A 26,935-nucleotide genomic window follows, 5' to 3' on the forward strand; every position below is an offset into this window, starting at 1 on the left:
CCACACACAGAGCAGGTGTGGTGTGTGTTGCATTATGAGTTGTGTGTTAGACAGACAGCCTGCATGTGTCATCCTGCACGTCTGCACTTTACGTGTATTGACAGTGAAAGACCGTTCATGTACAGCTAGGACTGGGCGATATAGCTAAAAAATTTATCACAATAAAATGTTTCATCAATAATTATTGTTGATCATTTTGAATTACATATTTTAAATAAACTTTTTATTATTTATTTACTTATGTTATCAACAATTTCCTCATCGTCTGCACTCATTTTCTCACTCCGCGCTGTTTCTGTTGTTATGTCACATGTCGACAGTGCAACCGAACAACACGCCTGTTAAATGATTGATGAACACTGTTTGTGTGTCACTTGTAGCACGATCCATTATCAAGTGATATGATAGGCTGTTTATGAGCCAGGCGGGAGCGTGCTTGGGATTTGTTCATGCAACCGAACTTTGCATATTGATTATATACTTTCATGGTGGTTTCCATTAAGCATTTAAGTGAAACTATCAAACATTTTATCGAACAGTTTTCTTATTGCTACTGATGAAGTGTCTATTGCCAGTGCTTATCGCTATGGTTTTATCGCCAAGGCCCACATACATCACATGTGCAGTGTACTTGCCTTATTTGACAGGCAGCTCCTTTCTATGGGAACACAGGTTGGTTTTTTTTGGCCAATAATTCACACATACAGAAGGTTCAGAGGTTTTTATGTTAATGTAATGTCTGTTTGTTTTCCACTTTTTGTGTGTGTGTGTAATTATAGGTCCATTGTTGTGTTTCACTTGTGTGTGACATCTGTGTGTACACTGGTGTGTGTTTGTGTGTGTGTGTGTGTGTGTGTGTGTGTGTGTGTGTGTGTGTGTGTGTGTGTGTGTGTGTGTGTGTGTGTGTACATGGAGGCTTTTATTTTATGTATATTGACCAGTGCTGGGCTGAGTGATTGTGTCTATATGTAGTCTTGCGTGTGGGTTTTAAACTGTACAGTCAGCAGTGAGCAAAGCAAGCTGACCCAGACATATTTTACAATTTCTCATTCATCCTGTCTCAAGCTGTGATGACGCATGTACTGTAGAGCCTCTGCATCTCTGCTCTTCAGTTCTTTGATTCTGTCTCTGTTTATCTTCTTCTATCTCTTGATCTCTGTCCCTCTTTTCCTGCCAGGGAGCATTTCTACATTAGTTAACCTCAAGTTTTGGAACTATGACCATGTTTAAAATAGATATCCAACATTATAACAGTATATAAATAACAGAAAACCAGAAAAAGCATGAGTCATTTCTACCACTAGGGGTCTCTCAATCAAAACAATAACAAAAGATGGAGTTTGATGATGTTGTGAAGTAGCGTGGGATCATGGGAGTTGTTGTCTTTATTGTTAAACAACCAGCTTCTCCATGTTAGGATTGCTACAGTGTTCATCGTTCAGGATGTTTCTACTGGGAGCCAAATTATCTGCAAACGTCTCCTCCTCTCCAGAACAAACAAATCCAGTGATTAAAACAGCTAAAAAACACTGAATAAAGCTGTTTCTCGTAAAAAATCAGTGTTTCTCTGACACTGTTTGGCAGGCACAGGACCTCCGGTAGGAGCTGCGAGCCGAGCTGCAGCTAATGTGTGCTCAGCTTGTTTCTCTGATAACTTAAGGTACAGACGTTCAGCAGGTTTCTAATGTTTAGTTCTAATCTCCTAAAACAAATGTACATGGGGATTAAAAACGCTGAATAAAGTAGTTTCACGTATAAAAAAAAATCTTTATTTCTCCGACATTGTTCGGTGGAAAGAGGACGTCCGGTTGGGGCTGCTAGCCGAGGTACTGCTAACGTTTGCTCAGCTTGTTTCTCTGATGACTTAAGATCCAGACGTCCGAAGACTAAAATCCTTCATCCGGTTAAAAGATACAGTTAAACTTTTTAGATCTTGGTCATTTTATCATAAAAATGTGGCTTAAAACTGAATAAAAGTCAATTTATGATTTTTTGAGTTTCTGGCAGGTAAACACAATGCTGATGTATTATCTTGTATGCATATACCCTTTGGTAGACGCCATTGTGGCGGACAACCGATGCGTGCATCTTGTGCACGTATACTCACTGGTAGAGAGGGGATGATGCCATTGACAGGCGACCAAATGAAACAGACCTTTGATTAAAATTCCAAATTTCTCTGGGTTTGAAAATTGTTGGAAACATTTGGGACAATGTAAGTACACAACTCAACAAAATGTATAACATAGGTCTAGTTGTTTTTAGACATTTTAATGCGGAATAGTCACATATTATAGCTTTAAGTTAACTATTTAGTTGGGGGGTGGGGTTTTGCACATATTTTTCTTACACATGTAGCAAGGTTCCCCTTTCCGTATTTGGCAAGAAAATAGTATATGTGCAAGTCAGGTAACTAAGGAAGCAACAGCCGCAAGGGAGTTATCTCTGTTAAAGTATATGATTCAGCATGACTCTAGGACATCTGCACCCACTTATCTTAAAATACAACTGGTTTGAACCGCACACACAGGATGTTTACCCCCACGTTATAAAAGTGTCACTCACCCCTTTGTTGTCATCACTTCCATGCACATACGTTTGAGTGTGCACTTAATGATCCTTTTGCAAAAGACTACAACAAAACTCTGTCTGAGACCAAAGAGAAGTCTATTATTGAGGGTTTTTCCCTCACAACCTCCTACCACCTTCTTAGCCACTCTGGTCAGGCTTCCTCCCCACAGTGTGTATAAACTGAAAAAAAAAGGTCTCGCATGCTGACAATCTGTCAGTGAGCTCTGTATACTGTACGTGTGTTTCAACCCCAGTACTGATTTATGCTGTCGTCACTGCAACACTGTGCATGATGGAAAAGCTGAGCGTTCACATCTGACACGCCGAATCACCTGTCACATCACAGGGCAACACTTGTTATTACTTGCAGCTTTGCTCATTCACTCTGCCCCAAATACACACTGCAGGTCACGTATGTACAGCTGTAGCAGCAACCATAACTGAACCTGTGTGTGTGTGTGTGTGTACGTGTGCTTGTGATTGGTGCCTGGTCCCAAATGTTTTCTCTCCACTGTCCACACCCTGCCACTGCAGTCCTCTCTATCTCCCCTATCTCCCTCTCTCTCTCTCTCACTACTTCCCTCCCTCTCTCCCTCACTGTCTCTCTCTCTCTAGTGAATAATGAATGAGTGGTGGGAGCAGAGAGCTTATTTTCCCTCTCTGGATGACATACAATCATGTAGACTCACTGTAGGGTCAAATCAACCACATACAAGTTTAGATTCTGACCATGATGGGAAACGCTGTTATATTTTGTTTATGTGTGTGTTTCTGTCCTTTTCTTTGCCTGTCTCATACGTGTATACGTGCGCGTGTTTCTGTGTACGCGCTGATTAACGTGTCCTGCATGTCCTTCAAAATAACCTTTAATATCCTAACAACCTCCTTATACACACACCTGCACCTTGAGTTGTTTGTGTGTGTTTGAAAGGGTGGATACAGTGGGATTAACAGGGATTAAAATGGATCTGGTGAGTCTGAACCAGGCCTTCATTCCATCAAACACCGTGTATGTGCTGGTGTGCCTTATCACTTTCCCTGGTTTTTGGGGGTTTTTTTCCCTTCCTTAGGCAGAAAGGAAACTGCATACTGTGCGTGTAATTTTGCATGTGTCTATATCAGCAATGTCTTAGATTACTCTGTAGGTCGATGCAGTGTGGGCCAAGTGCCCAGTGAGCATCAGGCTTGTTCCTATTTAAAGACGTGTGTGTCTGAAAACTTGAAAGATCTGTGGTGTTGGCTGGAGTCACAGGATGGCTCTCTGTTTGTCTAATCCCGGCCAAGCAGAGCCAGCCAGCGCCATATATACTTACACAGGCATTGAGAATATCCATATTTATTGCAATAGATGGTAGTAATCTCAGGAAGCCATTCTGAGTTGAAAAGCAACAGTAGGCAGCTTTTTTAAAGTAATGTAAACACTGTTTTGTCATTTTGCGAGGGAATATTGTGGTAAAGTATAAAAAATTGAAAATTCGATTGGGCCAACATTGAAAACTTGCAGCTGCAGGAGCCCATACATTTTAAGTTTCTTCGTCCAACTTCATCTATTTGCAAATTTATCAATTTCCATAGGGACATTGGTTTGTCGCAGCCGCAAAAATCAGAGGATACTCTTAAAATTCGCAACATACAAGCGTGAAAACAAGCACAGCATAAGCTTAAAAATAATAAGAAATAACAATAAAATTTGTGATTTTATGAAAACATTTGCAGCCAAAGAATTTCTCACAGATGTCAGATGCTGTGGTCTTGATTGCTAAGCATGAATGACTAAATATGACTTATGTGCTGTAAATATGTAGCTACAGACATGAAGAACACAAATATACACATGTTAAGGTCACCTCCACTCATCTCCTCCTCTATCCCTTCATTACAGCCTCAAAGGAGCATGCTGGGAGTGGCTGCGGATATATCCAGCTGACCTCTCTCACTTTTGTAGAGCTAGATCCGTTTATTTGGGGTTTTTATACAGTAGGGAATAATTTATCTGCTGAAAAGGGGAAGACCCACTTCTACAGAGTAATGAGACACTGTTAAAGTACATCTATGTATAACTACACGCTGTACGGGCCGATAGTTACTCCAGCTGGCTTACAATATGCATTCTCCCTAATTTAGAACTTCCAGGCCCTGCCAAGACAGCCACTTCAAATCACCAAGAAGCAGTACGTCCGAGGTAAGGTGCACACACTCATTAACACGCACAGAAACACCCCTCCCACACCTTGTAGAGAATGAGACAGTGATAAATGTGTGTGTGTGGGGGGGGGTGAGGGAGACGTCTCTCAGGACATACAAAAGCGGATGAGCTGGGAGCCAGTAAAGAGGGTTTATGAGGATGATAAAAGTCTGCTGCAGAGCAAAGGGCTGGTCACTGAATTGCACAATTAGCCGTGTAACGTCAATTTAAATTAACATAATGAAATTGTTTAGAACTTTTTCCATTCAGCTTATTCAGTCAAACTTAAATATGTGACATAAAAAATTGAATATTTTCCTCTTTTACCAATTTTGTCTTGCCATCTAAAAAAATTTAAGATGTGAAGAAGGCACTGAAGGCTGGATTAAAATAGATTTAAATGTGTTTTAAAACCTTCTCCTGGTTTATCAGTTTGATAAGGACCAAAAAAAGGTAAATAAAGTTTTTCTTGGTCTCCATGCATGCATTAACAACAGTGAATAAACAACAGCAAATGGGAAGTACCAAGGGAGACCAACGACTCGTGTATTGTGCATATCTCGTACAGAGTCATTTGAAACATCGAAGAAAATGAAACATGTGCAACATCCAGTACAAACCCCATATTAGACTTGCAACGTAGCATCTTTGTTTACTTTCATGAGAATACAAGCATCAACTTGGCAATCTGAGATCTGATTATTATCTAATCGCTCCTCCTCTGTTTCTCACACTCCATCAATAAACAAAAGACCGCCGCTCCTTCCTGCGTTGCAAGAAGTTTCAATTACCTTGTCTTACCCTTGTTGCACATAATCATTATTTGAGGAAAAACTGCCACACAAACACTTTGGGAAAACATCCTGACCCTTCATTTTTTGAGACAGTAGCTCGAGGCCTCCACAGCAATTATATTATAACACAATTACAATGCATGACTGCATGAATTTTGCTAAAATAACTTGCTCTGTACAATTATAGTGATTTGAAATTAAATTCTAAATGACATTATTTCCTAAAGCTTACATTGATTTACTCTGACACATTGCCTATTTCACTTACATTACATTCTTTCTTGAAGGAAGATTTATTGTCAAATTTCTAGATAGATCCCTGCAGTTTAGAGTTTCTCAATATAAATTCCCTGTACTAGAAGCAAACATGGATGTTCAGGGCACGTACTGTATGTTAATGAGAAGAGCCAAATTATTTTAGTTGGACCAAGTTAAATCTCTGACTGAACTGCTATCTTTCCCTCAGTAGATGTCCCAGTCACCCATCCACCCAAAGTTTCATCCATCAAACTGATGTCATGGGCGTCTGACTGTCATCGCACATACACTACTTGATCAATGATCAACTCCTAAGTACAGTCATTGTTCATGGTTTTGTGAGGTCATCTCACCTCCGGAGGGCTTTGATTTATATATATTATATTTACCTTCTCCGGGGGTGCCGGATCAGTGTGAACCATGTGTCCGACACGCAGGACAAATACTAAATTCCTCCATTTGTGGATGAATAAAACATCAAAACAGTGACCATCTATTTGTTGGCATGGCCAGGCCATATTGACTAGCTGTCAGTCAAAGCTACTTGTGCCACACTCAGCTCTATTTCTGTCTCTTGCTCTCTCCCTCTTTCTTTCTCTCTCTCTCTCTCTGTGTTTGAGTGATTCAGCGCTGCTAACATCAGCACCTCTGCTCCTCATTCACTCAGATGCCCAAAGCACCTTGTCATCAAATCCTCTTCTCTCTCTCTCTCTCTCTCTCTCCCTCTCTCTCTCTCTCTCTCTCTCTCTCCCTGCTACATCACCTCATATCATCCCTTCTTTCCCTCCATCAGCATCCCTCCTTCTGTCACTTTGTCATCCAGTCAGTTATCTTCTTGTGTCTTGAGGTGAGAGGTGACAGTGCTCCAGTTTACTCACAGTGTGTGTGTGTGTGTGTGAGAGAGAGAGAGAGCGAGGCCACATTGTCAGTGTCAGCATGTATGTGTTTGTGTGTGTATGCACTGTGTTATATTCATCATGCTGATGTAGGATGTGATGGCTCATTGTTATGGACCACCTCATATCTCCTGTACTAAGGTCAGCACTTCAGCCAAGTCCTCATAGCCTCATAGCAGAGTGCAGTGATCCTGACTGACTGATAATGATTGGATTCGGATTTGCCTCTGAATGGGGTGTCGTGGCTTCATAATTTAAATCCTCATTAAGTCTGATGTCAGTGTTAGCTCTCTTTTATTGCTCCTCCAGGTCCCCAGCTGCTCACTGTCTGTGTTTGTCTGAGTCGCTCTGTGTCATTCTGTCTGTCAAACACACACACACACAGAATATTACAGCTAAATCAGGTTGTTTTGAAATGTGTTGTAACACTGTCAAAAGTAACCTACTCGGTGAAATGTTTGTTTAATTTGAATTCTGGCAGCATTTCTCACAACATAATTGAGACGTAACAGGGCACAACGCAGTGTTTATCCATGTATGTAACACATGGCTCTATTCAATATCATACATTTGGATTTAGTTAGTAGTTTATTTTAGTTTAGTTTAGTTTAGTTTGTTTATTTAACACAGGCCATGCACAACACAACCATTGAGTTAGCTATATAGCTAACTTACATCTGTGGTCCCTGGGCAGGAAAATATAAAAAAAACAATACAGTACGATACAAACAATTAAAAACAATCCAATTACCAAATTTACAAAAAAAAAAAATTAAGACTGAGTAATAATTTTCTGTTAATTTAGAAGTTTTACATTATTTAAAAGTTACTCTGCTGTTTTTTGTTTTACTTCTGTTCAATGTGTTAAATTTTATTTAATTTCATAATTGTAAGAAATATATATTTTAATATTTTACTAGGTTGCCTAAAACTGAAAGAGAAAACAAAATACCATTGATATAATATCACTATAATAATTGTAAATGTCGATTGGACCTGAAACAGTTTTCAGCATTGGATTGTGGCTTTTTCTTGATTGAATTCTTGATTTATTCTTTATTCTTAGAATACACAGTGAAAACACTAAAAACAGGCTTTAGTTTTCTTTTACCGGAAAAAAATATTCTGAAATTGAAACTTCCAGACATGTTAGATGTCAATGCAGCATAGTTCGTACATCTGAAGTAACATGCACTTTGCAGTGAGCTATGATGTGTTGAGGTGTTCCTCAGGGTTCTGTGTTCGGTCCTCACAGGAAAGGACGAAGAGGTGGTGACTGTTCATCCTCGGGCCATGTTCATTCCTCAGGAAGGCTGGACCTTTCTCGCTGCAGGTAGGGAAATGTGATGTCAAAGCATAATGTTTTTGGTTTGTCATTCAACACTGTCCCTCTTCTCTGTCACATTATTGAATACAAAGAAATAAGCACAGATGCCATAAAAATATTAATCTTTTAAAGCCGTCAGGTATGTTTTTTTCCAGTAGGTATCACTTATTTTGTGTATTTCTCCTCTAGAGGAAATTGGTTCATATTGGTTGCCAACATGTCATGTAGAGAAGGTTTATTTTGTATTTTGTAATGATTTAATTACTTAAAAATGTGTTTAATTTTTAAAAAGATTAACAAATGATTGCCTTTGAAACAAAGGCAGATGTCATTTCTACTCACATAACACACATCAGTAAACTTGTAAAGATAAACAAATCACTGTCAAGCTTTGACACAATTTTTTTTTTCTTGATCCTGCAGCAGTTAGCTGCTCAGGCATGTCATTGCAGTCACTTTTGACCCAGCCACTAACTAAACCTAAGGCAGAAAAAAAAAGCTCTGCAGTTACAGTGACTTTAATTCTACTTTTATGGTTCAGCCTGTGGACAGTGTTTGACCACTGCATAATCAAATGGGACATAATCAGACTGAGGTTTTTTTTTTTTGTTTTCTGCATGTGCAGTCTGATATCAGCATAAATATTTTGTCTCCACTGGATTTGTCTGGTCAAGTTTGTAACTGTTAACTTAAAAAACCTCTTAAGCTGACGAGACCTCAGCTGGCATCATAAGGTCACTTGGGGGTGTAACGCTGGTCCATGCTGTGTAGGCAGAGGGGAGAGCTGGGACACTGTCAGCCTGGCAGAGCTTTGTGGGGAACGCAGGGTGTCTGCTGGCCCTGACAGTGTGTCGCACACTTACATAACCAGACAGATAAACCAGGGTTAGCAAGAGGACAGCAGCAGGATAAGAGCGAGGATCCCACATATACACACAACACGGCGGGGATTCACAAACACACACACACGCCAGCAGGCCAACACATGCCCACACAACCACGCATACACACATATGCACTCAGAGGCCAGGCTGCCATGGAAACAATCCCTCGTAGGGAGCCCTCGCTCAGTCACCCCCTTTATGTCCTCCGATGTCCTTCACAAACTGGAACAACTGCTCTGTCTGTGTGTGGTGTGTGTTTGAACAACTATCACTTTCCAGTGTCACTAGAAAAAGTTCTACTAAGAGACACGTCTAAAGGTATTACGTATCTGAATATTAGTTTTCTGACTGCAAAAGCAGCGTGTGTGTTTATGTCATGTGTGTGTGTTGTGTTTATTTATTGATCCCACCCTCAGCAGAATCCGAGAATCCATGGCTCAGTAAAAAAAACAAAAAAACAAAACAAAACATGGCTATCAAATCTGTTTCACCAAAGATAAAAGAAATTATTTTTTATGGTACATTTTGTTTTTTAAAAATTTTGGAAACAACATTGTCTCCGTCCCTGAGCAACCTGTGTGTGAGTTCTGTTGGGAGATGCCTGCTGGAGCAGAGAGAGAAAAGAGAGGCTAGCCAAAATGAGAACAATGGCAGGCCTAATTCCCTCATCAAACCCTGTTAGTCCTCTTAAAAACATGAATTTAAATTAGTTTTAGTTTCAGTTTTCAATTTATTTTCTTTTAAAACCCTGTTTCATAGTAGAAAAAGAGAAGTTGGGAAAATTCAGTAGCTGTGTGCAGCAGAGGGGAAGAGCAACACGTGTCTGCGGTGTAAAAAAAGCAAAGTTTTTTACTGCAAAACAATAAATGTTTTCACTGGACATAAGAGCTACTTGACAAATGTCACTTAGCATTTTAAAAATGCATATGATTTGGCCATCTGACAGGAGGCGATGGTAGCTGGAACAAGAGTTGCATAACATGATTTGTTATCATGACAGCTGTCATTTTGGAGAATTAAGCATCTTTTTTTTTTCTTCCTTTCATTTTAATGAGGCACACATGAGCTGACATGTTTCAGGCTTTCATCAGAACAAGGAACTCATATAAATAAACATACAAATGCGTATATGTTCACCTGGAGTCACTTTTTAAGTAAAAAAATACTGAAGTTCTCTGGTTCCAGCTTCTTAACTGTGAATATTTTCTGGTTTCTTTAGTCCTCTTTGATAGTTAACTCAAAATCTTTGGGTTGTAGACTTTTCTGTCAGGATAAAACACAACATTTGAAGTTGCATCTCGGGCTTTGGGAAGCATTGACATTGTTTAGACCAAACGACTAATCGATTAATCGAAAAAATAATCATGAGAATAATCAATAATGAAAATAATTGTTAGTTGCAGCCCTAACGTGAACGAAACTGTAAAAGGTCACATATCAAAAGGGAAACCCGACTCATCTAAGATTATTTTTCTTACTGTTTAGTTCTCACATATTCATCCGTAGATGTTGGAAAATTTTAGAAGGGATTAATTTCCTGCTTCAGTTGGAGTTTCTGTCCGGACCTTCCTCTAGTCCTTTTGAGTCCCCCCCCCCCCCATTTCTCCCAGTAGATTCTAACTTTCACAATGTTGTCCAACCTTTACGCTTTAACCTGTATGCTGGTCGATTAATTCCTCCTAGAAGCCTCTCAAAACCACCACAACCCACAAGAGACATTTCACATTCTCACTGTGCGGATTTGAGTTGAGCTCTTAAGCTTTTATCCATAACCTTCTCACTCCATATTGTACTGTGAAGCATCACTGAGGGCTTGTTCAGGGTGCTGTTGGAGGTGGTATTAAATAGGTATGAGGAATAGCTTAGTCACCTAAGTGTCCTCACATGCTGTCTAAGGAGCTGCAGGATTGTTTTTTATATCTACTGTCTCAAGTATTACATGTCCCTGTATTGCACATTCACGCTGTCTACAAAAGTGAGAGAAACATAAAATTCAGAGAGAAGTCTGTTCTTTCAGATTGAACCCCTAAATGTCTTTCCTGTGCAGATGGAAAAAAGTGCACTTATATAGCACCTTAGGAGCTAAAGATAAGCTTATTTTAAATTACCGATCAATTAGTATTATTTTAATTAGTTTACTACTCATTTTGTTCATAAAAATAATGACAAATACCCATCATAAGTGCCCAAAGTGATAAACCTAACATTGCAAACAAGGTGTTCCAAACTACAACATTGGTAAATTAATCAAATCTGTCTGCTTCTCCTATGTGGACATATTTCATTTCTATATATTTTCATTCATTATCTGTTTAAACACCAACATCCAGTTATGTGCGATGGAGCAGTTACAGTTATTGACAAATACATTAATCCACACTTATATCTGCTTACAGCTACATTCTAGTCCGTAGAGCCGCAACTAATGAATATTTTCATTATCGATTAACCCGTTAATTATTCTCTCGATTAGTCATTCGGTCTATAAAACGTCAGAAAATGGTGAAAAAATGTCAATCACCATTTCCTAAAGGTCCACAACCCAAAGATATTCAGTTTACTATCCATCCATCCGTTTTTCTTTACTGCTTATCCTCTAGAGGGTCACAGAGGAGCTGGGGCCAATCTCAGCTGACATTGGGTGGAGAGGCGGAGTACAACCTGGACAGGTCGACAATCAATCACAGGTCTAAGATATAGTATAGAGACAGACTACCGTTCACACTCACATTCACACCTACTGGCGATTTAGAGTCACCAGTTAACCTTACCTGCATGTTTTTGGTCTGACTAAACGAGAAAATATTCACATCGAAGAAGCTGGAACTGAAGAATTTGGGCATTTTTTCTTAAAAAAAAACAATTAACTGATAATCAAAATAGTTGGCAATTAATTTTCTGTCGACTAATCAACTAATCTGTATATATACTGCTTATAAATGCTAAATAGAGAGACTCAAAGTAAAGAGTGGAAATCTCCAAAACCAGTGAGGTGAATATTCAGTTCCAGCTCCCCCCGCAACCCTCTAGAGGATAAGCAGTAAAGAAAATGGATGGATGGATACTAATTAATCCATCCAAGTCCAGCATCTAAACCCATATATTCTCAGCTGTATGGTTTCAGTTTAAGGTCATAAAAGGCACTGGACCGATCCGGTGTAATCTATACCCTATGTTAGGATGGAGTTATTCCTGTGTGGATCAATACAAGGATTCTTGATCGTGGTGTTTTTATCAAGGCCTGCTGTCACGAGAGCGTGTACACACACATAACTCCTATGAATTCACATGTGTTGTCTATTATTTCTCTGTTTCATACACATATTTTCTTTTTTTAACATCAACCCAATAATCTCTCATGCTTTCTGTTGCTGTCACACACACACACACGCTTCTCTCTCACACACACACACACAGATCCTGGTCAGCAATATGTTTCTGAGGCTGCCGGCCACGCTTGGAGGAAATGTGATCTGACTCATAAAACATTGATGGGAGGATATCTTTAGAAACTCCCCTCCTCACCTCATCACAACCAAAACCGGTCGTCTCTTCTCCTCCATCTCTCTCCTCACCATCATCACCCCCTCCATCGCTCTTTTTCCTCCTCTTATCCATCCCACCAGAGTCTTGTTTTCCTGTCCCTTTTCATCTTTTTTTTTTTCCTCTGCAGTCTACGTCTGACCCGGGTTAAACGGTAGATGGTGTTTGGTTTAACCTACATTGTGAACTGAGCAGCTTAGGGATTTTCTTTCTCACTCTTTACCCTTTCCAGCAGAACCTGTCAGATTTGCCTCAGCGATGATAAAATAACCATTTCTAATACATCACTGTCAATCTTCCCACATTATCAGAAACCTATTACAGCTGCTTGCTTCGTCCTGACTGAGGGGAAAATCTCTCAATCCCCCCTCCCCGTCCATTTTGAGTCGTTTTTCCCCGCATTTTGGTTGAGTTTAATTTGATTTCGAAGCAGCCGAGCAGAAGAAGAGATGTGTCTGGCTGGAATGGCAGTAATGGAATGTACTGTTGGTGTGGGTGTAAGTGTGTGTTTGTGTTTCCATGTGTGTATGTGTGTGTGTTTTGAGATCTACCAAGCCGACAAGAGAGCTGTAGACCTGTTAGTACAGAACACCCTAAAACACTGTCACCTGCCTCAAAAGAGATGCGTGTCTTCTCTTTCTGTGTGTTTGTCCGTATATCTCTTCACAGTTGTCTGTCTCTAAATGTGCGTGTGTGTGTGTATCATGTTGTGCAGTTACGTGAGACGGAGTTTATTTCTGCCTATTTTGCGCCTGTGTGTTTTGTTTTTTTTTTGTTTGTCTGTCAGTGTGTCCCATTTACAGCCTCTGGTGATCTCTCTGCTTATGTAACTGCCTCGGGCAATTTTCTAAAAACAATTTGCTCTCAGAGGCCTTTTTAGTTGGGGGTGTTTTTGTTTTTGTTCTGTAACTTTACTGTCCTGAAACTGTGTCTGTCCTGTCATTACCCACTACAAAGGTCCAACACTTCTACTGTGACCGAGTGCCTGAACACAGGCTAATTTAACTCTTGAACAAAAGATGCATCCATTATGGCTTTGAAAACATTACACAAAAATGAAAACGTTTGATGATACTAACAAGGAAATAAATATATTGACCTTTTTATATCCTGTTGAGCTCTGAATAAAAGATGAATAATTTATTTAAAAACAATCTCCCCTAATGTGCTCGAGTTCTCATGGATTGCACTTTATTTTTAATTTTAAAAAATCTATTCTTTTCCCAGGGAAAATGGTTCTGGCAAGAATGAACACGCACACGAGATACGCACAATATACATGTAATATCAAATATATTCCCACATAATTTAGTTTCATGTTTTGACCAATGAACAAAAACCTTTACACAAAAACAGTCAGCAACATTTACACAATCCTTTGGTCAATTAGAAAAGTTACATTAAGGTTTAATTACAACATTTATATGTTTCCAAGCAGCATGACCTTTCTTTAATTACCCAGCTTAGATGGATTTATGTGATAGTAGAGGTTTTCAGGGATGGGACATGAGCACCGCAACCCCCCTGATTGCCATGTATTTCTACATTTTCTATATTTTTGGATAATATTGAGTTCAAAATGTACCTCTTTATTCACCAGCATTCACAAACCATAGTGTTGAGCAATGACTTTAGACTTTTATTGCCTGTTAAAAAACACACTTTTTACAACTCGACCCATTACTGAAAACCAGTTACAGTGGGTGGAACTGGCAAGAACAGAGCAGCTTTCACATTTCAAAAACAGTATTTTACTCAAAACTAGTGTCAGAAATAACAAAGGGCAAAACTGTCCTTATTGCCTAGTATCAAACAGTCATTTCATACCTCTGATCTGTTATCACAATCAGCGGTGAGTGACAGAAGCACCGTTTCTGAGTACAATCACGTAACTTTACCGTACTTCAACCGGTGGGTCGGCCAATCATGTTTCTGTGAAAGTGTCTGGATAGCAGCATTAGCTTGTCACTATGTTGTCATGTTAGAGAAACACAAGGTCGGCTTCTATTGTGAGCTTTTTGACAACCACCCTGACTCCATTAAGTTTATTCATGTGTTTACATATACGTACAATAATGACATTGATGTAAGATACAGTAATTATAGTGTTACTGGATCAAGTGGCCTAAAGTGGCCTAAAATGATCATTATAATTAATAATTGTGATGTCAGTTATGATGTAGCTGGATCGCGTTGGGAGTTCATGTCTACATTATGAGTGTTTCTTTGCATATATTAGTAGTTACTGTACTTGTTCGCTTGGACCACCGCTAAAAATTGACATGTTTTTCTTCCAGCTTAGGTGCAATCGAGTTTAATAGCACAAAATTGATCAGCTATCTAGAACATCAATAGTGAGCATCATGCTTCGGTGACAGGATGAAAAAGACAGTTCGTTCCGGGCCCACATTTTGCACGACCGTCGACAGTAACAAAGGGAGAAACAAGATGCAGAGACAGCACTTTTTTCACAGACAGTAACGTTTTTTGTTTTTTTTTTCTTGACAGAAAGCTCTCGTTCTTCTGCTCCTGCACCGTCTCTTATTTTCTGTTGCACTCTTCACCTTCATGTATGGCTTACAGCAACAATTTCAAACCCACTCTCTGTAGCTTATTCAGAGTTATTCTAGGAAATGTAGGACGTCGCTACATGAAGGAGAGATGGCAGCTTTAGGAACAGCAAGTACAACAAAATTGTCGCTGCAACACTTGAGCACAAATAACACCTTCCATGTACCGAATGTCCCGGATTAATTACAGTGTTTACTCTAACAATGAACGTGCGTTTGAAGGTACAATACGGTGTTCTTTGAAATTCTTGCACCACGATGTTCCTTTTAAACTTTCGCTTTGGCAGTTTTCCACCGCCCACACATACTGTATACTTTATATGTGACATTTACAGTGACAGTCACTTATATATGGGCTCTAGTGCTTCAGCGAAGTTATATCTTGCTAAAACAGATTAAAATATTTAAACATAAGTAGACATTTTTTATGGCTACACCATTACATCACATGAAATAGAATACAAATTTCCTCGCACAGGTGTTTTCACTTATTCTGGCTAATTAGACCACTTCATTTTCTGCTCTCAAACTTTGGCTGAGTGATGCTGAAATTACTCAAAGTTCATGAGCCAATGGACTTTTTTTTTTTGACATGCAACAGTAGGAAAAGCACAGGTGTAAATAATAAAATGAACGATGGCTGTATTTCATTGAACCGCTTCAGTTTCAGGGTCTTGATATTGTTCGTCCCAGCTCGCTGTCACGACTTACCGGGGACACTTGAATAGAAAAAGACATTGTTAATGTTATTAGGAACACCTGTGCTCTTTCTACTGTGACAAGTCAAAATAACCGCTGTTAAAAAAGGCTTATAAGAATGATATATTAATAAATTGATAAAAACAAAGCTAATGAGGGTGAGGTAAGGGTCAGACAGATCAGATCAATCAAGCGCGGTTCGTACGTGCCGATACTCAAAAAAGAAGTCTGATTAGTCAAAATAAGTGAAAACACATGTGGGTGAACGATAGATGTGGAGGGTCTTGAATGTACTGTATGTTTTCTGAACATGGTGTTGGAGTAATACAGTCATTAAGTAGCTAAACAAGTGTGTGTGTGTGTGTGTGTGTGTGTGTGTGTGTGTGTGTGTGTGTGTGTGTGTGTGTGTGTGTGTGTGTGTGTGTGTGTGTGCGTGCGTGTCTACATATGTGTCAGACTTCTGCCAGGTGGAGCTGCGTCTGCTGGCTCACCTCTCCTCTGACCCTGAGCTGCTTCGTATTTTTACTAACCCTCAGGCCGACGTCTTTACCATGCTGGCCTCTCAGTGGTAGGTCACACACAGGCGCGCACACACACACACACATGCACACACACACACACTGATTCTTCCCTGATCTCCTTGCCAAGGTGAGTGTTGATGCTCCACAGGGTTTCTCTTTCCCTCTCTCACTCCCAGTCTCTCTCTCTCTCTCTCTCTCTCTCTCTCTCTGTCTCTCTCTCCAGACTGCCGGCTCCCTCACTTCAAACGCTAATAACCTTGTTGCCATGACTACCATGCCAACTGCCTCATTCGCTCTCTCTTTTTTTTTTTCCATGGGGCAGGACACCCCTGGGCCGGTCGCCCTGGTGATTACATTGTCGTAATCACCAGGTACAGTTTTGAAGTGTTTGTGTGTTTTTCTCTTTGTCTCTTGTCACTGGTGTTTACATGTAGCTCTGTGTGTCTTTCCAGTGCAGCATGTATGTACGGTGTGTGTGTGAATTAGTGTGTGTCCCAGTGTTACACTGATCCTGTCATCCATCACAGTCAAATGTGTGGCAGAGGGCGGCTAGTTAAACAGATTACCTGGTCACATAGAGCATATTAACAGCTCTGCTTAGGCTTTACATTGTGTCTTTTTCATTCTCTCTCTTTCACCTTTAAACATATTAACTGGTGACACTGCAGCTCTGCTGGGATTACCCTGCTGGGATTACTCTCCTCTTTTGGACCCTCTGCTGCTTCCCTCTCTTCCATAGACTTCTGTTTCTTTTCTTTCAATTGTCTCTTTGCTTTTACTTTCAAGTGGTTTTGGTCTGTTTCTTGCCCTCTTTTTTCTCCCGTATTGTTCAATTTCCCGTTTCACATGTAAATTTTGCAGTTTCAGCCCTTTTCTTTCCCCTCTTTTTTTTCCCTCTGTCTCTCCTTCCCTCTCTTCTCATGCTTCCTTAATTCCTCCCAAGTTTTCACATCACTTCTCTCACCAGCAATGTCCTGATCCTGATCCTTCTGTTAGTATGGTTGGAACCAGCTCTTACCAGACTGTTGCAGTGAAAGAAAGATCGGAGGGTGAAACATGCAGAAAGCTTTGCATTCACAGCCTGTGTGGTCAAAAGTGATTCCTTTTTACCAAATACATGGAGGCTTCTGAAGCTGCAGCTACATTTTATAGTTTTCTTGTCTTCTGATACGTGACAAACTGCCATCGGTGAAAAAAAGCTAACATGTAACAGCAGCGAGCCAATTTTAGAGGCGTTCAAGACGAATGTAGAAGCGTTTTTCAGCTCTGAAATGTGACATGAAGCTGGTGAAGTGAAGGAGGAGGCAAATAAAATTCATCCAGTAGATTAATACCTATCCAGCAGGGGGCAGTGAAAATCCAGTATGGATTCCCCTCAGCCAGACGAGCCCTAAAGAGGTTTCAGGTTACCCATCATTAACTTACCTGTCATTTAGCAGAGAAGTGTGTGTGTGTGTGTGTGTGTGTGTGTGTGTGTGTGTGTGTGTGTGTGTGTGTGTGTGTGTGTGAGAGAGAGAGAGAGAGAGAGAGAGAGACGGCATTTCAAGTGTCAATACCTCATATTCTTGAGTCCCTTACTTGAGGCTACAGTCAACAAGACATTTGGCATCATGAACTGCTGGAGTGTTGAAGCTCACCAGACATGTTTGTAAATTTCTCTCAGTGTGTATGTGTGTCTCTGTGTGTCTTCGTGTATGTGGGACACTCCCTCACCACTAATCAGCAGTGGCAGCTCCCCGTCAGCCCCTCCAGAAATGCCACTTTGCAGACGTGTCATCCCACCCTGTCTGATCCCCAGTACTACGGCTGTCTACAAGTCACATTACATAACTGTCTCTGTCTGTCTGTCTGTCCATCCCCGCCTCGCTCTCTCTCTTTCCGTCTCTGTTCTTTTCCCGTCCACCTTCTCGTTTTATATTTTATGTCCCTTTTACCTTCATATCTCCCAACTCTCCTCTTATTTCTGACCTTATGATGACCTAAGTGCTGTGTTTTCCCTCTCTGACTGTCTCGCTTTATTAACCTCAGTCTTTTCTCTCTGCATTGTTCCCTCTTTTTTACTTGTTTTGATTCACCTCCTTTTTTATCTTATTTTCAAAATTCCCACCAGATAACAATCAAAATGATACAAACATCAAGGCAAGATCCATCACACTTACCTTTAAACGGTTAATTTCTGCAATTTTATATTTGTATTTTGGGTGAAAAACAAGTTAAAGGTCATTATATTTATATAGTATTAGTAATGGTAATACAGTCATCATTCCTCCTGTTCATACTGATCATTAGGAGGGATCTTCTTCCACTAAGTGTGTTTACAATATAAGTGACGGGAGCCAAAATACACAGTGTGTCCACACATTCATTTTGAGCAAAAATGCAGTTATGGTTCATCTGAAGATAATGTAGGTGCCCAAATAAACACCGACACATGTTTTTCTTGCCATAATCATTCCTCCCGTTCATAATGGCCATCAGAAGATCCCTCCATAATGCACTTACAATATAAGTGATGGAGGCCAAAAACCACAAACCTCCTCCCGTGCAGAAATGTATCTAAAGTTTATCTGAATCTTATATAACGCTTCAGCCGTCCAAATACGTCAAATGAAGTTAATATCTTTCCAAGTTTCTGTCTTTTTAGTGCCAAAGTCTCTCTTTTTGTTATGATACTTCCACTGTAGCCGAACAGAAAAAACACATTCCATTGAGACAAAAAGAGGGAATGTTTTACTAAGAAGGACCGTAACTGTGGAAAATATCCACATTATTTGGCAAACTCAAAACGGCTGAAGCTTTACATAAGCTTCAGATAAATTCTAAATACATTTTTTGCACAGAAGGAGGCTTGCAGATTTTGGCCCCCATCACTTATATTATAAGTGTGTTATGAAGGGATCATATAATTGGCCGATATGAACAGGAGGAATGACTATGACAAGAAAAATATGGGTCAGTAATTGTTTGGACTCCTGACTATTGTTTAAGGATAGACATGAAAAATTGTGAACCTGTCCTTTAGGTTACATGCTTCCCTTCACACGGATACAGTCTGTATAGTTTCAAACAAAACTTTCACTTCTGCACCACTTGGTTCTGTTAAAATATATAATAAAATTGTATACATATGAATTTAGTGGTAAAAACACACTTTGTCTCTCTCTAAATCTCCGTCACACAGGAAAGGGGTGAGTGAGGGTGAGGTGACTTCCGAGGACCGAGAACACGCCAAGCGCATTGTGTACTCTGTTGTGTACGGAGCAGGTGAGTGGATGATAATTGATCGGTGATAATTAAGATAGATATGCGGCAGTGAACTGGACAATTGACCTGTATTGTTTCAAAATGATTTTTTAAAAAATGGGTTTAAGTGTCATTTAGCAACAGGTTCAGAGATGTACAAGTGGTTGATTGTGTTAAGAGGATAACTGTTAGCATCCACGATGATTTAGAGATAAAACACCAGAGGGAGGAAAATGAGAAGGGCAGAGATCACAGTAGCACAAGGATGTGATTATTTTAACCAAAGATTTCAGGTTATCTGTACATAAATCTGCCTGTTTCCTCGTGTTCCTTTCATGTTGTGGATCATATTCCTGGTTGCACATGACGGACGGAGACGGGGGTAGAGGGCGGAGGGGCAGGAGAGGATAAAAATAGTGAGAAAAAGAGTGGGGAGATGAATGTATAATGCACCCTTGTGGTCCATAGAGAGGCTCGTCTGTGTCACTTGTGACCCATTTATGGTTCACACACGTGCATGTGTTCTCGTGAACAAACACTCACACACATAACCAAAGTGATACATCTCAGTGTGGAGACCACACAAATATTTGTGTTTGTGTGTGTGTGTGTTTGTTTGTTTTGGAGTGGTAGATATCTGGGCCAGCAGGGCTGTAAAAAAAATTGCCCGTTTATTTATGTTGATTTATGTGTGCATGTTTACTTGTGCATTTTGTGCTATTATCTGTGTGATGGAGGGAAGTTTTACAGGCGATCTGCGCTCTTCATCAGGTTTTATTGCTAGCGGCCACTTTAAATCTTGTAGATTTGCAGCTTTTTTCCATAGACTCACACAACGTAGCATAACAGCTTCTGGTCTTGTGTGAGCCACAAGATATACTAAATGCCTGATCTCCAAATGCCTGTAGTGTGGTATGATAACAGTTTTGACAATACTAGAGCCTGTTGTCAAAACTGCTGTTATACCAGACTACAGCAACTGTTCAAAATTTGGTTAATCATACATAATTAATTAAAAAGAGCTACCTGCATGGCTTCAGCTATACATGTAAAGCTCAGTTGTCAGTTTTTATTTAAAAATGTATTTATTTTTTTGATTTAATTCATCACTATAAACCTTTGTGTGCAAGGGGATATAAATTCCAGGTTTCAACTGGTCTTTTCTCCCAGATCCAGATGTTTTTCGATGAAAAAACGACGAGCTGGCTCACATGTGTCTAGCTTTGAGCAGCTCTGTCTACCTAAAAGTGTATTTCATGCACAGAAACTGAGGCATCTGCTTGTGTTTAACTGTATTTGACATGATTGAGCCAAAGTGAAGGGCAAGGAAAGGCACCATATGGCCACAGAAACTGACACATGTCCTAATAAGCACATTGTAGGATAGGATGTATAGGCTATAATGATTCAGAGTTCATTACTGTGCCAACACGATTGGTTGAAGCTGAGATCAGTCATTTATCTCTGTTACACTACTCAGAAAGGCACTGCTCTTTTGGCTTTGTAGGTCAGTGTAGTGAGAAAATTTCTGGCTCATTCCACTCAGAGCGTGAAATTACTATAAATGTGAATCATCAGTTGCCTTTACACGTGCTATACTTGTGGTTTATAGCTAAATAGATGGTACCAGTTATCATTTCTCACCATTTTATAGTACCTTGACAACATTTAGACCTCAAAGTATGACTTTTGGGATAAATATTTGAGTCAAAAATAACTTTTTCCGTGTTTGCTGTAATTTAACACTCATTCTTCTGTGAATTTGTCAGTTTTATGTGTTTTCCCCTCACCGTGACCTAGACAAGATATATTACAAAACAGGACATTTACTGTTCTCCCCGAAGACAACATCATGACACAGCCAGAAAACGTTTGATTTGATTAACCAATAACTGACCCAAAAGCGCATGGTTTGCATCAGAGTCTACGAGCGGGGAATAGAGCCAGCGTTTATTACTTTGAATCGAGTATGCTTAGAGTTCATTCAGGAGCTCAACAATATCTGATGCTCTCGAGCTAATGATGGAGTGTTCTGTGGTATTTCTACTTTAGCAGGGGTCACAGCTCAGCGGGAGAAAAACAAACATGAGCACGCAAACAGAGCCACTCGAACAATGAATGAGTCCGTTCCAAAGAACTCAATAAACCTCAACAATAATAGCCAATGAGGCAAATGTGTAAAAGCTATTCATCTGAGACATGCGGGGAGGGGGGGGGGGGGGGCACTACATGCATGCAGGGACAGATCACAAAAGCAAAAAGGTCAGCACTAAAAAATGCAGATAAAATATGGGGTGCAGAAGGAGAAGAATACAGAGCAAAAATCGCAAGGCAGATGTGGAAAATGTAGGCTGAAGGCAATAAAGAAGGGGGTGGGGGTGACGGTGGAGAAGAGAGTAATGTAGGGGAAAGGGGAAGAGTGAGGAGCGGGTGGGGCTGAGTGAGAGAGGGGAAACCAGAAGAGGAATGGAAGGAGCTCCTGATCAGCATAGACAGACAGCTCTTCATGCAAGGATGCGTTGCCATGGATACCGAATACTAAAAGGAAGCTTTCTCCCCGCAAGACAATAATCAGGCCAGGGAGGAGGGGCAGAGCGTCAGTACGGACTCATGCACACGCACACACACACACACACACGTACATACAAATAGGTCAACAAGTAAGAAGGCCAGGCGATGATGTTGGAGGAAAAAAAAAAAAAAAAGTAACATACAGGAGGTAAGAAAGAGGTGCAGTGTGAAAATGAAGACGGGGCTAAAAAAGAATAGATTCAAGTTAACTGAGGTTCTTCATTCATTACATCCTGTTTATAATTTGTCAACTGAGGACTTTATACCAGTATGGAGGTACTTTTGCGTCTTTATTATGCAGAATATGTTTGCAATCAAAAAACTATCAACACTGCAATCAAAAAATGTTTACTTGCAAGCAAAATTAATTTGGGATTAAAATATAAATCAAGAACTTTTGTTTTGGAATCCAAAAATTTTGTTTGCTTTTGAGCTGAATTTCGTGGGTGGGACCTACACCGAAAGATGTAAGACATGCCGCTATTGGCTAGTCTTGAATAAAGTGACAGCTTGGCAACATCCTCAGTTAGTAAATGAGGGAGGGAGTTTTGAAATCCATGGAGAATCAATGAGCAGGTATGTTTACACGTAACTCCCATCGTAGTAATAGTAAGAATTTTATGTTTGAACTGGTGCATGTAGGTTGCTTTTGTTTAACGATCTGTGATGTTGTAATAGGTTACGAGCAAGTGACTAGCTAATTGAGCTAAGCTAGCAGCTACAAGCTGACAAAATAATATGTATTTTTTTTAACCCGTTACGACGTCACAGATTGTTAAACAAAAGCAATCTACATGCACCAGTTCAAACATAACATTCTTGCTGGATGTTGCCAAGCTGTCACTCCGTCCGAGACTGGCCAATAGCGACGTGTCTTACATCTTTCAGCGTAGGTCCCGCCCACCAAATTCAGCTCAACAGCAAACAAAATTTTTGATTTGCATTTTAATCACAAATTTATTTTACTTGCTATAAAACATTTTTTGATTGCAGTGTTGAAAGTTTTGCTCTCAAATCCATTTTTTGATTGCAAACCTGTTCTGTTTGATTGCATAAAATAAGGACGCAAAAGTACCTCCATATACCGGTAGACTGTTTTTGCATTTTGAAATGTACAGTAACTTTTCAATAAAGGGGGGAACAGAAAGGACACTGGCAAAAGGAAAGAAAGAGAGGAAATAGAAAACAAAGAGGGCAGAACTAACATGAAGGTTGCAGCATTAGAAGAAGAGATTAAAGAGAGCAAACTGAAAGGACAGAGAAGACTGATGGGGGTACCAGAGAAGTGCAGGGAGCATCTGTAACGAAGGTTAAAGGTCACTCCTTAAACTGACCTCATTCAGCAGGAATGTAGGGCTTCACACACGCAGAAACAAGCTCATACACTACATACATTTCAGTAGCTTCTAGCTCAACACATAATCAGCCACATTGCTCAGAGGGTCGTGACATGTTTCGGTTTATGAAGGCTTGGCCTGCGACCGTGTACCCGCCGCACGGACAGATGTGTCTTCTTGAATGAATTCAAATGTCTTCCATTTTCTACGAGGCTGCCTTTTTTTTGGGCAACATTCAGATTTTTTTATGTTGTCGTTGTTCTAAAAATTTAAAAAGCAGTATCAAAAAGTATTGAGAGACTTCAAAATGTTTAATTTTTAAAATAGCAGCACAAGTTTTCATGATAATAATCTCGCTCCAGTCGATTTTCAAGAATTAAAGGGCCGCCTATCATCAATCCTGACTAATATTAAGTCAATATTTGGAATAAAACTGACTTAAAGTATAAAATTCATGTGATTCACCAAAAATAATTACCATGACTATCAATACACATCCTTGACTGAATTTCCCACAGTGCACTAATCATACTGCATGACTCCGTTATCCCGACGCTCAAAGAACACTGAAGTCTTTGTGTGTGTGTGTATGTGTGTGTGTGTGTGTGTGTGTGTTTCTCTTGTGTGCTGGTGGTGATTCTGAATCTCTGCAGAACTTACCGTCCCCCCCCCCCCCCCCGTCCCCCCCCCCGTCCCCCCGCTAACCCTCCTACCAGCTCCCAGGCTGTTTGGCATGACATTACTCATCCCCAACCACATATCACACCCCTCCGAGCTCAAAACCACAAACACACACACACACACACACACACACAATAACTGTGGCACCCTATTAGCTCACCCTCTACACACCTCCATCGATCTGTTCCTAACCTTCTAGCCTGCTCCTCTACTCCTACTAGACTGTACACCTTTAACTCACCGAAACTGGCAAGAGCATGGCTTTTTCTTAGCTTTATCCTCTTACACAAACACACACACACACCTTGCAGTCTTGCCGTGATCTTTGCCCACTCTCCTTTTATCTTGTCCTCTTCTATCTCTCACCCTTCACTTGGCTCTACTTTTTTTCCTTTTTTTTCCATTTATCGTACCCTCTGGTCCAGTCTGTCCTCTGTTCACCTCTCCCTCTTTCAACTCGCTCCTCTTCCTCTGGCCTTTGCTGCCTCTTTTCATGACTCCTCAGTCAGTCGTGGTCATTTTCGCTGCCTTTGAATCCCTTGCTGTTCATTTGCGAGCTCAAGGTCTTCAGTAGTTTGGTCGCTCGTAATGCAGATCATCACAGAGCATAGATATTAACATACTGCAGATATTGCCAACTTTTCATCTCTAGCTGCAATAAAAATCCTAGTGGGTAAAAATCATATTTATTATATTAAAGTTCCTGCTTATGTTACATCTGCATCGTCCCCATGTCCCCTTTGTAACTTTGCCCCGTAATATCAACTTGCATAGTTAAAGATCCCCTCCAGGCATGTTTTAAGATATATAAAAATACTCTGCTTGGAATAATAAGGTGTCTGATGTGGTTTTTTTCTCTTTAAAAAAAGGTCCAATTACCTCATTAAAATCCTTAAAATTACATCTTCTCCTTCTCCCTCATTGAAAAAACTAGAATCTATGAATATACAAATATCAAAAATGTGACTGCTGTACAAAAGATGTCTCCTACGTCACTGAAAAGTCCATTCTCAGTGTTTATGCACTGGAGGCTTCAAGTTTCCACATTACACTTGTGTAAACTGCATACTGCACCAGGATTATCAGGCTTGTAGGTGCACGTCTTAAACCCAGAGAAACTTTCCCACTTACAGCAGATGAATGTGAAAACAGCCTTCTAGTGTCAAACTCTGCACAGTGAAGCTCGAACATCCAACTGAAGTAACAATAACCAAAACACATTTTTGAGAAGAGAGGCTGACTTTAAATATGATTTAGTTAATGAGCCATAAATGGTCGCTGCAGGTCGTGAGCGTCTGTCGGGGATCCTGGGGGTGAGCGCTGAGCAGGCCAGCCAATTCCAGGACAGTTTCCTGCAGACCTACAGAGAAGTCCAGACCTTCATCCAAAGGACCATCCAGCAGTGCCACAAACAAGGTGTGTGTGTGTGTGTGTGTCTGCCATAATACAAATGCTCACAAAGGAATTGATATTGGAGAACGCGTGTCACGTACTGTATAATAAGTTTTGCATAACTCAATAGCGAAATGTTTATTTATAGGATCAGAGGTTAGGGTCAGAGTGACAATTAAGATAAGAGAAATTAGGGGTTAATGTTAAGGATTAAAATAAGTGAGATCAGCAAAATACCCCAACAAATATAATAAAAATGTGTGTGTGCATGTGTGTGTCTGTCTAGGGTTAGGGCCTGCACTTTTGACACACACCACCTAGTTTGAATTTCGTACACACATACAGGAATGCTCTTTTTCTGTGCGTGTTTGGCTGAGGAAGAAGAAGATGTGCTTGCATTGGCAGGAATGAGACAAACTGCAGTGGGTCAATACTTGAGGCGGGGGAGGGGGGGGCAAGCGTGATGTCGGGTGGGGTTGGAAGGGGCTGATGGTTCAGACGGGACACGCTATTTATATTCGTACTGAACTGCCAACACAGCACACCTGAGACTTGAACACGCTCACACAAAAATACTGTGAAGTCTGCACTTTAACCTTCATCCTACATAGTACATGAGCCCAGCGTCAACGAGCAAGAGGGCTGAGGTCAGCTTACGCTCAAGACCTCAGTCTGTGGCCTGGTATCTCATCCTATCTTAATTTACTATACTGCTGTAGTTGCTTTTTCCCTTCCTCATAAAAACATTTACAGAATGAACCAATTAATTAAAATGTAAACCAATTACATCCCAATCAAATTAGTAGAAATCGGGAGAAAGCGCCGTTTGTGTCAGTGAATGCCACCATGTCGACCTCACTGACTCTCCCATAATGTTGCTGCGTGGAGAAATAGGTCCTTTATTACTTTTTCTTGTATAACAAGTGTGGGAAAATAACCTTGTTTTGTAGTAAACAACAAGAATCAGGTCAAGGCAGAAGATGTTTTTCCTGCCAGGCGTGATCACGGGCGCCTTTGTCACAAACGCCGAACCGCTGTCATGCATAGACAGGTGCTCCATCACCCGTAGTAACCTATCACCGATGACACACCCCGCTTCCCCGCTCATCGCTTCCCTTTCGGCGGTGTCAGCTTCTTCATCACATCGGCGTAATGGACTCATTCTTCCAAAAAAAAAAAAAAAAATGCCGTGCGCAGATCAGCGTGGAAGCCTCCTCTCTCTCAGGGGCAGAGGGACGTTGCGCCAAACAGTAGGCTTTAATTCAGCTCATCACCATGGTGATGCTCCCATCAGAGATGGCGCCGGTATTTATCTGCCCTGCTCATCCCACACTCTCTGTCTGTCTCTCTGTCTTGCTATCCCTCAGTCTGTCCGTCTCTTTATCTTTTTCATATTTTACTCCATCTGTCTCTCTTCACTAAACAATCCCTCAACCAGTCGCCTCACAGTTTCCATATCTCTT

At 40.5% G+C, this 26,935-nt stretch overlaps 1 protein-coding gene across 4 annotated transcripts in view; it reads left to right on the plus strand.

Moving 5' to 3' along the window:
• The window catches only part of poln (polymerase (DNA directed) nu), a 70,873-nt gene that overhangs the window by 37,345 nt on the left and 6,593 nt on the right, over positions 1-26,935 (plus strand). For 3 of the 4 annotated variants that reach the window (XM_042402411.1, XM_042402412.1, XM_042402413.1), the window contains exons 19-23: positions 4,696-4,753; positions 7,960-8,037; positions 16,184-16,295; positions 19,430-19,512; positions 25,365-25,496. In XM_042402411.1, coding sequence (XP_042258345.1) covers positions 4,696-4,753; positions 7,960-8,037; positions 16,184-16,295; positions 19,430-19,512; positions 25,365-25,496 — 463 coding nt within the window. Of the gene's footprint in view, positions 1-4,695; positions 4,754-7,959; positions 8,038-16,183; positions 16,296-19,429; positions 19,513-25,364; positions 25,497-26,935 lie in introns of those variants that run through there. The other variant, XR_006093708.1, reaches the window with a different exon arrangement.

The sequence above is a fragment of the Thunnus maccoyii genome, chromosome 22 (genome assembly GCF_910596095.1).
Source record: "Thunnus maccoyii chromosome 22, fThuMac1.1, whole genome shotgun sequence".
NCBI lineage: Eukaryota > Metazoa > Chordata > Actinopteri > Scombriformes > Scombridae > Thunnus > Thunnus maccoyii.